Genomic DNA, 17,938 nt, shown 5'->3' on the forward strand with positions numbered 1-17,938 from the left:
AAGCCCAGCTCTCAGTCTTTACCTGACCAACCTGGAGGCCTGGGCACAGGCGAACACCCTCTTCTGTCTCAGGTTTCCTCCCTCTGGCTTCCGGTATCCGACACCGTCCTGACCTCCCTTCTCCCCTGAGGGGTTTCTTTTCCTGTCTCACTGGCCCTGCTCTGTCCTTGGGTTCTGAAAGTGGCTGTTCTTCAAGGAGCAGTCCTTGGATACCATCTCCCGGCACCCCCACTCCTAGCGCCTGGCTCTCAACCCCGGACACACTCACAGCTCCCAAGTCTGTATCTACACCCACGTTCCCCATCCCAAAGACTGGCCGTGCCATGAAGCTCATTTCTCAGACATAAACTTGGGAGCCATTCCGGAAGCGTCTCTTTCTCTTTGACCCCACAGCAGGTCCGTCAGCTCTAACTGCAGTCTGACCACTTGCTCCACGTGTACACTGCTATGGAAGCAACGCAACGAGGCTGTGTGAGAGCTGACAGCAGAGTCCACGTGGGCTTGGGCTGAGCCGCTGTGTACGCACTGGCCCTGGAATCCGCCCCTCCTTTCACTTCTAACCTCCTGGACTCGCTCTTTCAGGCATTTCTCTGGTAGCTGTTGCATGTGTCACGTGTGTACACATACATGTGTGTGCGTGTGCCTGAGCAGGGAGGCAGAGCGGGAGGGCTGAATTTCTGAGCCAAAAGGAGAGTCTGTCTTTTTAAATTGGGGGAATTCATCGCCTTTACAGTAAGTTACAATATTCCACTTTATGTGGGTTGAGGACACACTGGACGCCGCTGGTCCTTGACCAGAGCTGAGTGACCTTCTGGGATAATCTGAGGCAGGTGCTCATTTCTCAGGCTGCTCCTGCTCTTAGCATCTTGCTCTCCACTTCCCGTTTTATGACCTTTCGCTGTTTCTTCATTTTGTATGATCGATATTATCTTCGACCCCTCTTTCCATTCACTCTTGTTTCTCACCAGCATTTTTCAGTGTATCCGTACAACTTCACATTTTATAAATTGTTAACGTTTCAACTTTAGTTCAAGTGCTCCACCTTATTAAACACCCTAGAAGGAAACCATGTGTTTCAGGGTCATTCCCCACCCATCCCGAAAAGAAGGAAAGACTGCATTTACTGGTCCCCGAGGAGGAAGCTGTGCCCTCACCTCAGTGCCTCCTCCCCATGGTGCGGTGATCAGCTCCCGCGGTGCTCCCAGCCGTCAGGATCCGTCAGACCTTCCCGTTGGGCCTCTGTGCTCACAGTCTGCAGAGGGTCCTGTCGCCCCACTGCCCTGGTTCACATTGGCTCAAGATCCCTTGCATCTGGCCAGGATTCTTGGAAACGTTAGGATGTCCTGGGGTTTTTTTGCATAAGTAAAGTTGCTTTTTTTGTTTTAATTATTTTGAGTGATTTCTGTCAGAATTGAGCAGATGCCCTTTTATTTCATAGCTTGTTCCTGAGAGTCCTCTTTGATCAGAAATATCTAGAAGCGGCACCTGCACTTGACGTAACTAAGGCCTATTTTAGTACCTACTGACTGCACGGTGGCTCCCACAGGCGTCGAACCCAACTCGCTTTATTGTGGCTCGTTTGAAGTTAAGAAAATGGTTTTCGTCTTCGATCATGTGCACTGAGATGCAGCTATGGTTTTCAGTGTCAATCATGTTTTACTTCCTTAAATAACGTGCATTGTTCTACTCTGTGCAATCATTGTCCATTTGTCCTTGTAGAGATTTTGTGTAAAACATGAAGCAGTGATTGCCAGAGGAAACTAAATGCCTCCCCCACTGACAGCCAGCTGCCCTCAAGCAGTTCTCGACCACTTCAGATTTCCCTAATTTTGCATCACTCAATTTTAGTTATTCTATATATAGAATATACATATATTTAAGTTTTTTCATAAAGTGATCCCTTTGTATAAATAACCACGATTCTTAGGCATAAATGTGCTTCTTTCATATTTATATTCCTAATTATATTATATTTTCTTAGTAACTCAAAGAAGCAGATCCTTTTCACATATTACTCAAACAAAGACAGCAAGTTTAAAATGTGGATCCTCTCCTTTGCGTATTTTTAAATAACCATCATATAACAACATGTCATGGTTTATCCTCAGCCGTAATAGCTGGTTTTATGTGTCCACTTACCACAGTACTGAGTCAACAAATCACACAGCAATCCAGCTAACACTGCAAGGGCTGTGAGGAAAGCAGGTTCCCCTTGATAGTGCGCATGGACCTCGCCTAGTCAGCTGAAGGCCTTGAGATAAAAAACCTGAGGTTTTTCTGAAGAAGAAGAAATTTCCCAACTGGCTGAAGCTCCAAATTCTGCCTGAGAGTTTCCAGCGTGAAGTCTTGACCTACATACTTCATACACACACACTTGCATACACACATGTGTGCACACATATGCATCCATAAACAACACGTACACACACACACACACACACACTTACATCCAGTCTCTCTTCCTCCAGCTCTGGCTCTCTGGTAGACCTCTGACTGACACATCAAGTATCATTAAAATAATCCTTGAAATCAGAGTGGTAGATGGTACAAAATTTGGCAAAATGTTTTATAGCTCTCCCCTCTATTTGCGTACAATCCAAGAGCAAAAGTCATGCTGACAGCCTGGCATGTAACTAAGTAGGAGTGAGATGAGCATATTTTGTGGGAAGCACATTGAGGATCCCTAACATAGGTGCCTTTCAAACTATGCCAGCCTTACACAAGCGCAAAAGGAAGCGAAATACTCTATTGTGTGGTTGACAAATGAGGGGCACCTGATGAAGTTTATATGTGTAAGATATAAATAATTATTTTATAGGTATATTTAAGAGTTTAGTATACTGGGTAGATTAAAATAGGAGTGACTCAGAAGCGAGGAAATCTGTTTCCCTTCTTAGCTCTAACGCACATCAGCCATGTGTTCTCGAGAGTCCAACTTAGGTACCTGGACACCGGGACCTGTCCTCCTCGAGCTGTTTTGAGAATGAGACAAAGCAGTAATGTGTGCGCAGGTGCCTTGCGGAGTGTGAATGGCTGTGCTCGTCTTCTGCGTAACCATCACGTGGGGGAAAGTAAGAGAGTAATGAGAAATACAACACGATCAGGCAAGGGCAGCAGAGATCTCAGCAGTAAGGGCGTTCAAAGCAGCCAAAGAAGACTTTAAAGTTTCTGATCTAACTGTGAACAGAAAGGCATGTGAAGGTCCCCCGAACAGAAGGAGCAGGTGGAGGTCACAATCCGGGAGGAAAACCTGGGCAGTGGTAGTCCCAGAGCAGAAGGTAGCATCTTGGCTCTGGTGAGGACAGCAGTTTGGGGTTCCTGCAGAAGAATGAGGCTGGATTTGGAAAGAGATCAAACAAAGAACCACGATGAGTCGAGGTCCCAAGTCTGCCATCAGAAGGTAATTCAGGGAGAAGGCTGCGGAGACAACAAACCCTTCAATGTGCTGTGCTCTGTTCTGGAGGGTCGCAGCCAGCACACAGCAACCCTGGAGCAGACGGTGCCAGCTGGACCCCAGGTGGATCTGGATCTCAGCACCTCCCATGTGGACAGGAGACAGAGCCATCGCTCAACTTCTGTGTCACGAGAGCGACCTGCGGGAAGCTGCAACCGCCCTGTCGAAGGCCGGCTTCTTCCATAGTGATGCACAATGTAGGCATTTTATATCATGTTTCACAGAACACATTCCATAATGTTCTGACTCAGAAGGAATGTTCAAGCCCCTCCCTCATTTTATGCATGAAACTAATGAGGCCCCAAATCAATGACCCAAACCACACTCCATCAGTCACAGCTTTTTACAATTTGATCCTGACATCTGCCACTGGTCAGTTGCATTTAGAAAGTATCACCTTTTCTCCGTGTATTTAGATAAACCCACATGATGCTCCTTTACTTTCATTAACTGAGTTCTGTAAGGCACAGCTTTCCCTCTCAGACAACAGAACACAACCTCTTCACAATTCCCAGGTTGACACCACCCCAACTCCAGCCGCTCCTCCTGGTGGACACACCGTTACGTTCTCACCAGGCAGCACCGGGAAGTCCTCATGACCACACACAACTAGACCACACTCCTGGAGAGTAAATGAAACACTTTACGTGACGAGTGCACGATGAAGCTGCAGCAGCAAGGCCAGCTGCTCGGGTTACAAACTGACAAATTCCTTTTCTTGCCTGCTACTCACTGTCGAGTGACAGATGTGGCCTTCTGGATTCCAAAGGATTCACAAACAGCTTCCAGTGTTTTACAAAGCAAGATGCTTGCTAGGATTCCTTGTGGATCTTCTACGAGGCAAGCGAGGTAAAGGGACACATTTGTTTGTTAAGGCACTAGAAATAGGAAAATGGAGGTCACCCCGACCTCTCCTGATTGTTTCTTGAAATCCCTCTACCTTATAATATCGTCTCAAAATAGTTCCCTTCACCTTCAAACACTTGCTGTTAAATGCAATTTACTATTTATGGAGGGATGTGTGATTCTGAAATCTTCAAAAGGACATTAATACATCAGTGAACAAAATTCTAATAATGGAGAAATGTCAGGTAGAAGTCAAGAGTAAGCCCTATCAATATGTTCAGCATCGGCAGGAATAATTTTGCTCCTGAACCTAGGAAAGACATGATAGATGGATTTTTCCAGCCTGTTGGTGCTCAGAATCTAAAACCCATAAATTTGTAAGGGTAAAAGGACATCAGAGTGGTGGGACTATTGACTAGACAAATCACTTCACAGATTGGCAGACAGAGGTCTTGAGAATGTTGTAATCTGCTAAGGACAGAAACAAGTGGCAAAGCCCTGAACGGTGTTTTAATCCCAGATCCTGTCTCAGGTTTTCTTTCGACCTGTGTTGATTCATTCAGAGTAACTGCTTCTGGCCCTATTAACACATCTGTTAACGCTTTGATGCCTCCTACTTCACGCAACACAAAACAGAGTTAGCTCAAGGCTGGGGAAAGTGCTCCACAGAGCCACACCCTCCCCCTGGCCCCAACCTCACTTCTCTCCAACACCCACACGCACACACACGTGACAAGAACATGCACGCTTCCACCATCCATACAGCATGAACCATGGGACTGGTCATTTACTGTCCTTTCCAGGACATGTTTTTAACACCTCATAGATTTCTGTGGGGAATACCTTAGGAATACAGGGACTCACTCACTGGTGCCTGGTAACAGTCACCATTCAGAACTTGTAGGAAAGGGGCAGCCCCCAGAGGTCTCCAGCCCCCTGGCAGACCTGCAACATGTGACCGCGGGTGAGGGACACGCAGAGGCAGGCTTGGGCAGGGACTGCCCCACTCGTCCCTACGCGCCTCCTCTTCTGTCTCTCTCTCCCTCCCCTTTCCCTCCTCACATCCTTTTCTGTTCCTTAATTCCTGAAAGCGCACTGTGTGCCAGTATTCCTGGAATCAGCCACAAGGACTATCAGCTGACTTCAAAGAGCCCCTGGCCCCACACTGTGTTCTGGTTTCAACAGCCTCCTCGTCTTGGATTTGATCGCACAGTGAGCCTGGGGACGTCCTCTCCCAAACCAGGGTGCGTCCCGTTGCAAGCTGCTCCTCAACAGCTGCTAATCAGACAGAGTTAGGACCTCACAGAGCAGACACCGTCAGTCTGAGGGGCTAATAAACGTGCCCTTCACACTGGGCTTTGCTTAGCACGGTGCCCAGCTGAACTGTGAGATGAGCAGTGTGGAACACGGATCCCAGCCGCGTCTCTCACTTCTGCGTTTCTGGACGTGTGGAGAAACGCATTGCAGCGGGCCCCCGCCACTCGCCTCAACTTCAGTTCTTCCACATTTTGTCCATACAAATACGAACCCATCATTGGCCCCTATTTGCCTCAAAATCCTCAAGTATGAAATGAGAAGTTGGACCCACCAGATGATCACAAGGTCTTTCTGTTTCCCAGTTTTACACATTTTCAGTTCCAATGATTGAGCACAGAGGTCACACCTGAAATAGGACTCGATCCTGAAATTATTTTTTGAGTAGCTATTATACTATCTATTAAAAAAAACAGATGAAAGAGCCAAAGAAAATGCACATGACCAGTTTATTCATTTTAAAACCCCCTTTTTAAAACATGGTTACTATTTCAGTTCCTTTCAATGCGTACTTAAAATATAAGAAATTTTCAACTAATTGACTCTCTCCCTTCAGGATCACAATCAGGCCTGTATTGTCTCTAACTGCCTCTGAAGATTTCATATTCTTAAAATATAATGAACAATTATCTGCAGGGACTTTTTCAGAGTATTTGTGAAGATGAAATCACTTTCACATGGTAGAATCACATCTGAGCAAGGCAGGATTTTCCGTCATGTAGTTAAAACTAACAGTTATCTTTTGTGTTAACTTTCACTCTTCTGGGTGGACCACCTGAGATTTCCTTTGCTGAATGCTGTCGTGGACATTATTCTCTGCCAATTGCTCAGTGACCCTTGTGCTTGAAATCCTAGCACACTGGGAAAAACACTGTGTATCGCCATTTAAAAATCTCATCACATTCCGTTCCAACATGGTTTCAAAAGTAACACGTGACTCAGGCTGAGGCTGTGCTGCCTCGTCGGGATGTTGGTCTTCTGGCAGTAGTGGCCTTCTGGATAAGGAATCATCTTAGGGAGACCGTGAACTTACTGAATGAACTGAAATTCAAGCAAACAAATAAATCTCAAAGGACAAAGAAGGGAAACAGTCTTCAGTGTTCTGGCGACCGAGGCTGAAAGGGCAGGAGGGCTCACAGGAACACAGAGGAAAAGGTTCTGGGCCATCACACCTGGGTGTGAGTGTTGACTTCAACCTATAAGAACTTCGAAGACTCATTTAACATCCCTGAGACACGATTTCCTGACCTTTGACAACCGGCCTGTGAAAAATAAAGTCTACGTCACAGGACGATAGTCACACGAGTCACCCACTGACGGGCTCTCCCACAGCTGGTCCCAAATCACAGACCTTTGTGACAACAACATCCGGGCACATCATGCTTGAACCAGATGAAGTCAGGACACGTAGTCCAGAAGAACTGGGGTGGCACATGTGGTCACTCACAAGCCTCACAAACTTGTTGCTCTGGTGCGATGGTCACTCCTCGTTCCTTGCACTTTAGCGTGTTTTTACGTCTTTATGTCATCAGACAACCTAAGTCTGGGGCTCACAGACTACAAAGCCCAGCTGTCAGTTCTGCAGCATCAATGCACATGTGCACAGACGTGTGAATTTACACACACAACCCACACACGCACACAACTGCACACAGGTAACTACCATTTAATTGAACCTCTTAAATAGGTCACATCCTCTTGTGCAGACTCAAAGTCTCTCTCTCTCTATTGTTTACTTAATTATACTTAAAAAAACAATTTACTTTTGGAGGGCAGTTTTAGGTCTACAGCAAAATTGAGAAGAAAGTACAGAGAGTTCCCATATACTCTCTGCACCCCCAGCACCACCATATTAACACCACTCACCAGATGGTACATTTATTACAACTGATGAACCTACGTTGACACATCATTATCACCCAAATCTCTAGCTGACATTAGTGTTCACCTTGGGTGTTGTACATTCTCTGGGTGTGGACGAATGTATAAGGATGTGTCCATCATTGCAGGATCATACGGCATAGTCTCATGGCCCTAAAAGTCTGCCGTGCTCCACCCATTCAGCCCTCCCTCCTCCGCACCCCTGGAACCACTGATCATCCTACTGGCTCCACCGTTCTGCCTTTTCCAGACTGTCATAGAGTTGGAATCATAGTAGGCAGCCTTTTCAGATTGGCTCCTTTCATGCAGAAGTATGCATTTAAGACTCATCCATGTCTTTTCACGGCTTGATAGCTCATTTCCTTTCATCGCTTAGTAATATTCCATTGTCTGGATGTACCACAGTTTATTCATCCACCTACTGAAGGACATCCTGACTGCTTTCAAGTTTGGGCAATTATGAATAAAGCTGCTACAAATATGTGTCTGCTCACTTTTTGAGTGGACATGAGTTTTCAACTCCTTTGGGTAAACACAAGGAGCAGGATTGCTGGATCCTACGGCAAGAGTATGTTTAGTTTTATAAGAAACCTCCAAATTGTCTTCCAAAGTGGCTGAACCATGTTGCATCCCCACCAACAATGAATGAGCTTTCCTGCTGCTCTGCATCCTCACCAGCTTTTGGTGGTGTCTGTGTCCTGGATTTTGGCCATTCTAATAGGTGTGTAGTTGCTTTGCTATGCATTTCCCTGATGACATATGATGTGGAGCATCTTTTCATAAGTTTATTTGCCATCTGAATATTTTCTTTGGTGATGTGTTTGTTAAGATCTTTGGTCCTTTTTTAATCAGTTTGTTTGCTTTCTTGTTGTTGAGTTTTTGAGTTCTTTGTGTATTTTGGATTAGCCATCCTTTATCAGACATGTTTTTTACTAATCTTTCTCCTAAAGTATGGCTTGTTTTTTGATTCTTTTCATGGTATCTTTTGCAGAAGGTTTTAATTTTAATGAATTCCAGCTTATTGATTCTTTCTTTCACGGACTGTGCCTTTGAATGTTGTATCAACAGTCACTGCCAAACCTACGGCTATCTCGATCTTCTCCCGTGTTATCTTCTAGTAGTTTTATATTTAGACTTGGGCATTTTACATTAAGTCTGTGATTCATTTTGAGCTAATATTTGTGAAGAGTTAAAGTCGTGTCTGGATTAAATTTTTGCATGTGGATATCCAGCAGTTCCAGCACGATTTTTTGAAATGACTCTTTTTGCTCCCTTGCATTGCCTTTGCTCCTGTATGAATGCTCCTTTGTCAAAGATCAATTGACTATATTTATGAATGTCTATTTTTGGGTTCTCTATTCTGTTCCCTGGTTCTATTTGTCTGTTTTTCTCCACCAACAGCACACTATCTTTATTACTGTAGCATTTTAGTAAGTCTTGAAGTCGGGTAGTGTCTGTCCTCCAACTTTGTTCTTCTCCTTCAATATTGCATTGACAATCTGGGCCTTTTGCTTCTCCATATAAACTTTAAAATCAATTTGTAGATATCTATAAAATAACTTGCTGGGGCTTTGATTGGGATTGCATTTAACCTAGAGATCAAATTGAGAAGAGCTGACATCCTGGCAATATTGCGTCTTTTTATGCATAACGTGGAATATATCTCCATTATTTAGTTCTTCTTTATTTCATCAGAGTTTTGTTGTTTTCCTCATATGGCTCTTGTACATATTTTGTTCTACTTATACCCAAGTCATTCATTTTTGAGGGTGCTAATATACATAGTATTATGTTTTAAGTTTCAAATTCTCCTTGTTCATTGCTGGTGTATAGAAAAGTGACTGACTTTTGTATATTAACCTGGTATCCTGAAACTCTGTTGTAATCACTTATTAGTTCCAGTAACTTTTTGGTAAATTTTTTCATATTTTCTACATAGACAATGATGTCATCTGTAAACAAGGGCATTTTAATTTCTTTCTTCCCGGTCTATATACCTAATATTCCTTTTTCTTGTCTTATTGCATTAGTAAGGACTTCCAGCAAGATGTTGAAATGCAGTGATGAGAGGGACATCCTTGCCTTGTTCCTGATCTTAGTGAGAAAGCTTTGAGTTTCTCACCATTAAGTATGATGTCAGCTGTATGTTTTTTGTAGATATTTTTTATCAAGTTGAAGAAGTTCTCTATTCCTACTTTACTGAGAGGTTTTAGCATAAATGAGTGTTAGATTTGTCTACTGCTTTTTCTACGTCTATTGATACGACCATGTGATTGTTCCTCTTCAGTCTGTTGGTGTGATTATTACATTAAATGATTTTCCAATGTTGAACCAGCCTTGCACACCTGGGATAAATCTCACTTGGTGGTGTAAAATTCTTTTTATATGTTGTTGGATTTAATTTGCTATTATTTTGTTGAGGACTTTTGCTTCTGTGGTCCTGAGAGATATTGGCGTGTAGCTCTCTTTCCTTACAATTTTGTTGTCTAGTTTTGGACTTAGAGTAAATGAGGCCTCATGTAATCGGTTAGGAAGTATTCCCTCTGCTTCTATCCTCTGAAAGAGACTATACAGAACTGGTACAATTTCTTCCTTAGATGTTTGTTAGAATTTACCAGTGAATCCGTTTGGAACTTATGCTTTCTGATTCAGAATGTTATTAATTATTGATTCAATGAACTTAACAGATTTAAACCTATTCAAATTACCTATTTCTTCTTGTATGAGGTCTGGCAAGTTGTGTCTTTCAAGGAATTGTTCCATTTCATCTAGTTTATCAAATTTGTGAGCATAGAGTTGTTCATAGTATCCCTTTAGTATCCTTTTAATGTCTATAGGATCAGTAATGATATCCCCTCATTCATTCCAATATTAGTAAACTGTCTTCTCACTTTTTTCTAGTTGGTCTGGCTAGCTTTTATTAATTTCATTGATCTTTTAAAAGAGCCAGTTGTTGGTTTCATCAATTTTCTCTATTACCTGTTTTCAATTTCAGTGATTTCTCTTTTAATTCTCATTATTTATTTTCTTCTGCTTACTTTGGATTTAATTTGCTATTCTTTCTCCAGCTTCCTAAGGTAGAAAGTTAAATGACTGCTTCCCAATCTTTCTGCTCTTCTAATTTATGCATCAATGCCCTAAATGCCCATGTAAGCACTGCTTTCACTGCACCACACAAGTTTTGATAAATTGTATTTTTATTTAAAAATATTTTTAATTTCTCTTGAGATATCTTCTTTGACCCATGTGTTATTTCAAAATGTGTTGTTTGATCTCCACGTATTTGGGGAGATTCCAGCCTTCTCTCTGGTGGCGATTTCTAGTTTAATGCTATTGTGGTTTGAGAGCAGATATTGCATGATTTCTGTTCTTTTAAATTTGTTAAGGTGTATTTTTGTGGCCCAGAAAGTAGTCTCTCTTGGTGAGTGTCCATGTGAGCTTGAGAAGGATGTTTTTTCTGCTGGTTGTTGGATGAAGTGGTCTGTAGATGTTCTTGCATCCAGTTGACTAATGGTCTGGTTAGGTACGACTTACTGATTTTCTGCCTGCTGGATCTGTCCATTTATGATCAATCGTACCTTTGTGTTTGTGCTGGTTCATCTGCCATTCACTTGGCAATCCTTCAATTTCCTTCTCAAAGTTCATTTATATCATAAAAGAGAAGCAAGGCACTATGTTTCCCCAATTATTTCCTATATGTCTCAGGGTTAGAGTTTGCTGAGAGAAACTCATGGAAGATTTGGAAGTTGAAAAAGGAGAAGCCAGGAGTCTCTCAAGTCAGATAAGAATACCACTGGGCAGACAGCTCTTCAGGGGCTGCCCCATAGCTCTGAGCACCACGGCTTCACCACTGCAGATGCAGGAGTCACATAAGCATCCTACAGCTGGTGAGGGTTACAGGCGCTTCCTGGCTTCTTCTTGAGATCAAACTACTTTAGTTCTTGATGTTCAGATTTTCGATGCCACATTCCCTGCCCTTTGCTCTCTCAGGGATTCCAATGTGCTGCGAACAACTACGTCCCCATTTTCAGACTACTATGGCTGGAATTTCTGGAGTTGCTCTTGGTTTCACGAGAGAATCCTAATGGGTAGTGTTTCAGTGTGGGAATAGGGTAGGAGGGCTGCTTATGTTGCACCAGAAAACTTGAGAAAAGAAACAACAAAGCTCAGGGATTAATATTTACAAGGTAAGCCATGGGTGGAGAGCTAGAGAACTCCATGATCCCCTTGAACTGATTCCTTATTTCTTTAACTACAGACTCAAGGTTTATGAAAACAACTCAAAACCTGATACAGCAGGTGGCTGAACGATTGAAGCTGTAGGCTCATCAGGCCTCTCGGGTTGTGTTAGGGCACTGATTGGCAGAGTAGCAATGGGAATGGATCCCAAGGTATCCGTGCTCCCTGCATTCTCATATCCTACTGGACTCCTCTTTCTCATCCTCCTCTATCTGCAGTTAGTTTCCTCTTGTTTGAAGATCCTGGAATGATCTTCCTAAGGCAACAGCCTGGGAGGAAAATGCTGATCCTTGAGATCCAGTCCCTGCACTTCCCGTTATTTCCAGACCCATAACTAATCTCAGATCTTGGTATAAAGTGTGACTTCAGAAAAGGTATTTCATGCACATCAAAATAATTGCAATATTTTGTCAAATTATAATGGCAGAAACCTTTGAGTGTGCCTGGGAATGTGTCCTGAGGGTGTTAAATCTTCTGCTGGATTGGGCAAAATGTATTGATTTGGGTGCACTGACTAGAGATCTGGATTCAGTCTGTTAGTTCAAGCAGTTGAGATGGACTCTAATGGTTTCCATTGTTGGTTGACTGAAATCAGAACTCACAGAGGCCAAATTCAGCGAGGTTGAGATGCCAGAATTTCCTTGATATGATGTTCAAGAGCAAGGCAAAGGGTCATAGAGATACAGTGCCTTGCTCAACCACTCCCCTGCTGAACCCACACCCACTCCTCCAGGAGCGGTGCAGTGGACACTCCCTTCACCAACAGATTGCGAAGAGCCCAGGTGCGGGGAGCACTGCATCCTGTGAAGGCTGTGCTGTGGCAGCTTCCTGCTGAGGAGGGCTGGTAAATGCTATGCTTCCTTTGAAATTGGTTCCCTGAATCCCAGAGTGATGAAGGGATCCTCGAGGGGCAGAGCCCAGGTGGCAGCACTTCACCACCAGACAAGGTGGTTTGGTTCCCCTGATGGGCAGGAAGGCTGAAGGTTTGAGTGCAGAGAGATTTGGCCATGACTAACTGACCATGGAGCCCTCAGGATTGACAGATGGGGAACATGATACAATTGCAACTGAACTGTAAAGTGATAAATCTCTAGACCAGGTGAACAGACTTGACTTGTTATCACAATTGGGCCACAGAGACTCAATCAATTTTGGGAGCTGAGTCAATTTATAGACCCACAGCCCCTTAAACAAAAGACAGTCTAAGTCCACTTGAGGAAAGACTGCCAAGCATTTTTGCTGCAAATCATCCTCTTAGCTTCCATAAAAGGACTGGCGGTACCAGTGACCGCACATTGTGAAAGCAAAGCTTCCAGACGCTAGATCTGAAGTGATGTTAACTCCTGGAGACCCAGCACCCACTACGGTCCACCGGGCAGAACAGAGGGTTAATGTATCCCAGGTGATAACTGTCCATCAAGGCTTGAGTGTCACCTGTCCCACAAAGCCACAGAAGTTGGACATGTGCATCTCCATTACTCTGGGGGAGGGGCTTATACAAGACTGGGCTTGACCAGGTCCTAGTGGAAGAAATGAGTGCATGAACAGGAGTCTAGACAACACAAACACCTCTTCTGTAAACCACATCCATGACTTTATTAGGAGTTTTGTTTCCCATTTCTATGACTTTAACTCTACCAATTTAGAGTTCTTGGAATTAGGACAAAGTGGTGCTGAACCAAAGGTATCTGTTGAAATCTCCGCGGGGTGTCAGGCGATTCTAACATGCAGTGAGGTTGCGAATCACCTCTTTAAACAATTTTCCAACTCATGAATAAGAAAATATTGTTGATTAGTTATCTATCTCTATCTATCATCTATCTACCCTCTATCTATCATCTAGCTAGCTGTCACGTATCTATCTATTTAGCATCTATCATCTGTCTACGTATCTATCAGCTATCATCTATCTACCTCTCTATCTAACTATCATCTATCTGTCATCTGTCTAATCTATTTATTTTAGCCTGTTTCTCTATCTGGTACTTCATCCTTATAACAGGATGGAAAGGCTGCCACAATCTCCCATCAGTTCACGATGATGGAGCTTCTGGACACCTCACATGAGCAGAGACCACGAGAACTGCGTCAATTAGCCCTGAGAAGACGTGAGGAAGCAGTGGGAGGAGGCAGAGTAACTACCTGAGCAGCTGAGAGGCCGCCTGAGGCAGAGAAGTCCCAGTGACCCCACGAGCCAAGAGCAGAGGCAGAGCCGGGCGAAGAAGCAACTCCTCCTTCAAGTCCAACAATGATTCCCTTGTCATTTTTTGAATACAACTTTTCATTCCATCGTTAGCCCACACTCATCCTTGTGGGCAGAGGCTTCACTTACGTATGATACGATGCTCTGCTTTAGGATTAATTAGCCTAAGAAAAATTCATTCATATTTGTCAAACGAACAACCTGGAGAAACAGGAAAGTGAGCCTCAGGTCTTATTAGGAAACCCTTCTAAAAATGCCACGTTACACACAGAATAAACTGCCTTGTGATGCAGAGTGAACTGCCATGCATTCCTGTGAATGGGGGTACGGCCTGGGGTTGCTGCTTGGAATGGATGATCTGGAAGGTTCCATCTTGCTCTGAGCTTCCGTGTCATTGTTTGTTTTTTAACACAAGGACTAAGGGTTCTTGAGTTCAAGACCACCTGAACTTAGAATCTGTCATGGGACCTCATGATAACAAAAGTTGCTATTGACTAAAGCATGTATAAGAAACGACTGATCTCAACATAAAAAGGAGGTTCCATGAGATGAGTTAGTGAATTTTAATCAGTTAGGGGCTTTTTATCAATAGTTTTCATAGGAACTAAGAACTTAGACTATGATATTAGAATAGAAGTAATTTTCTATTACAATGTCTTAATTTGACATTTGAGATTTTTAAAGAATTTGTGAACATATTGCAGGAAAATGAAATCCTAACATTTCTCCTTCTGAGATCCTTATAGACAGAGCACAGAGCCTGCTCGGGCCCTCACTGGACTGTCAGCCTGAGTTCTGCCTGTGGGAGCTGGGGGGCCGGATCAGCGGCAGCCGTCACTCCCCACAGACCACATCGGGGTGGAAGGTCCCCCAGGGGGACCACTCTCCTGCATCACCTCCTTCCCAGACGTTGTTAACCTTTGCACCTGGATGTCAGACTGAGTGACTGCCCATCATCAATTTTCTTTTTTCTCTGGATGTCTCAGAATTTGCCCAATAAACTTAGGGACAGCTCGCTCTCTGCCTTGTCTGCTATGATATTACATACCAACACAGTGTATCACAAAGAGGGAGATGGTGTGTTTATGCCCATATTATATATTTGTATATTATGGGAATAAACATATTTTTGTGGCCCTAAAGTAGTAAAACTTGTCCAAAGAAGGAGACAGTAGGTAGAGTGATTAAAATTCATTTTATGGCTCTCTTGTGCTGAGCAGAACTGACATTTTTTTTTTCTTTTAGAATTAATTGAAGCTAGAATTTACTCTGAAAAATGAGGGTATGAAACTGAGTGATTTATGAGGTCTTTTACAAATTTAATATTTTTATGAACTTTATGAATCTGAAAAATCGAGATCATATGTCTCATTAACAGTGCTCCAATCACGTCTTTTGTGTCACATAAGAATGTAGACATAGAATTTTATGATTTGTTTCAAAAATATATTTGTATCAGTCAAATATTTGAATAGCTCCATTTATAAGTTTTACACATCATTTACTCAAAAATTTGCTTCTTGGATGAATGCCTTTTACTTTCCCCGGGCTGGGATGAAAGTTATTAAGGGGTGTACTGTCTCTCTTTGAATTACTACGTGTTTACTCACCTTAAGAAAGCAAACTTTTGCAGAAATTGGGAAACTAACACGGATATTCAGTTTAGAAAGTAAATAGATGAGAACACTTCATCCATGAACATAAACCTAAGCCTGTAGGACCCTCGAGACCAAGAAACATGTTTATCCCACACGTGAGTCTTCACTCCGTGCCTGGCCCACGGTAAGGGTCGACACACACGTCCTGAACGAGGAAACGGGCGAGTGCATGAGCAGCAGCACATGTGTAATCCCCCATCTAGTGAGAGATCACCAACAGACTGCGCGCTGGTCTCACGGAAATCCCGCTATGCAGATTGGAGGACTTTCCGCCCCTACTTGGAACTAAAATTTGCTCACTAGACAGATAAACACGGATGAACGTGGGCACGCCCACCCCCCGGGGGATGGCAACAGGTTAAAATCTTGCTCGATTTCGCTGCGTCAGGCAGAATGAACTCCTTGCGAGGGACTCTCAGGACAGAGCCTTTTGCTCCCGGGTGGTCTTCCCGCCTCAGCCCTCCCCCTCGCCCCTTCCCTGGCCACGCTGAGCTCAGGCCACTGCATGTGGGCCGCTCCCCCTCCCTTCCTCTCACTTCCCAAGTCCAGCTTTATCACCGTCTGCCACTCTGGGCCACCCTGGGCACCATGCGTTGGTCTGTGCCCCCACTGCCCTTCATCACACGTGTCCAGGCACACGGCCACATTGCACAGATGCACTGCAGGGCTTCTCTGTGCCCAAAGGCCAGAATTAATGCTCCATACTGGATATTCATTTCACTCCTCCTTGTATGTGGGAGTCTGACCTGACACTGGCCAAGTCCATGTCCACGGAAGCAACACTGGGCAGATGCCCGCTGACCCACATGCCACACGCCATCACCCGGGCAGAGGCCAGAGGTGTGCATCATGAGACATCCTCCCAGGCAAGTGTGTTACCTACAAGTGTGCCAGAGGGAGCCAGCATGTGGAAATCCCGACAGACGCCGCTCAGCATGGCCAGCGACCCTGAGGCCCCCAGCTGGACTCCTCTACCCCTTGAATTTCAATCCTCCCCTCTTTAAAGCTGGAGCAATGAAACTTACCTTTTGTCTTTGTGGTTTTTTTTTTTAGGAAGATTAGCCCTGAGCTAACATCTGCTGCCAATCCTCCTCTTTTTGCTGAGGAAGACTGGCCCTAAGCTAACATCCGTGACCATCCTCCTCTACCTTATATGTGGGATGCCTACCACAGCATGGCTTGCCAAGCAGTGCCATGTCCGCACCAGGGATCTGAACCGGCGAACCCCGGGCCGCCAAAGCAAACATGCACACTTAACCACTGCACCACCATGCCAGCCCAAAATGTACCTTTTATAGTGTCTGTGAAGACCCCTTGCATATGGTTGTGAGACGTGTCTCTTGGCACTTGACACAGCAGGCATTTCATAGCAATCCTTTTGGAACTTGACTTACTAAACCTTTCCAGCTATTTTTTTCCAATTCTAAAACTCTGTGTCTACGAATACACTCAGTAAAATATAAATTTAGAGAAAAATAACTATAATAAAAGAATATCCAATAAACAGAACAAAAAACATAAAATGTAATACACTTACCACTTCTTCATGGGTTGCGTTTTCTACATTAATGCCATTAACCTGAAAGGATGACAAATTAAGAATTTTGAGGGTAATAATGGATTACTATATCTTTACAATTCAAATGCAACAAAGCTAAGGATTGACATTTAAAATACTGACCTGTAGGACGGCGTCTCCTATAAACAGCATCCCTGTTTGGTCAGCTGCAGGGTCGCAAAAGTGGCAACAGTGTTAACAGAAGTTCAGGACCTCGTAATCTTTGTTACGGTGGCTGCTTAAGCTTAACGTTCACAGCAACTGGAATGGCTTGTGTGTGTGTGTGTGTGTGTGTGTGTGTGTGTGTGTGCACGCGTGCCTGTGCATGAATGAGTACGCATGTAAGAATGTGAGCAGATGTGTCAATGTGCATGTGTGTGTTAATGTGGGTATGCATGTGTGTGCACGTGTGTGAGTGAGAACGTGAGCACGTGTGTCAGTGTGCATGTGTGTGAACGTGAGAATGCAAGCATGTGTGTGTCAAGGTGCCTGTGGGTATGAATGTGCATGTGCACGCATGTGGTGAGTGAGTGTGAATGTGGGAATGTGAGGACGTGTTTTTCAATGCGTGTGTGACTGTGCGTAGACGTGCATGATGAGGGAAAAAGCCAGCAGCACAGCCCCAGGCAGCCCCCAAAAGCAAACAGATGCCTAATTTTAAGCACATTAAGAGAGTGATTTTCCAAACTGAGGGCTCGTTTGTGTGGAATGCAAATGTCACTCCCCCAGTGAAGGATTTCATTACCTGCGTGGAAAGTCTGACTCCCATTTTTCATTAAGTCTAC

General features: G+C 44.0%; 1 protein-coding gene across 4 annotated transcripts in view; it reads right to left on the reverse strand.

Moving 5' to 3' along the window:
• Window positions 1-17,938, reverse strand: part of SNTG2 (syntrophin gamma 2) — a 320,660-nt gene that overhangs the window by 168,903 nt on the left and 133,819 nt on the right. For all 4 annotated transcript variants that reach the window (XM_070236809.1, XM_070236807.1, XM_070236808.1 and 1 more), the window contains exons 5-6: window positions 17,277-17,320; window positions 17,133-17,174 (exon numbers count right to left, since the gene is read on the reverse strand). In XM_070236809.1, the coding sequence (XP_070092910.1) occupies window positions 17,133-17,174; window positions 17,277-17,320 (86 nt within the window). The remainder of the gene's footprint in view (window positions 1-17,132; window positions 17,175-17,276; window positions 17,321-17,938) is intronic.

The sequence above is a fragment of the Equus caballus genome, chromosome 15, assembly GCF_041296265.1.
Source record: "Equus caballus isolate H_3958 breed thoroughbred chromosome 15, TB-T2T, whole genome shotgun sequence".
NCBI classification, from domain to species: Eukaryota; Metazoa; Chordata; class Mammalia; order Perissodactyla; family Equidae; genus Equus; species Equus caballus.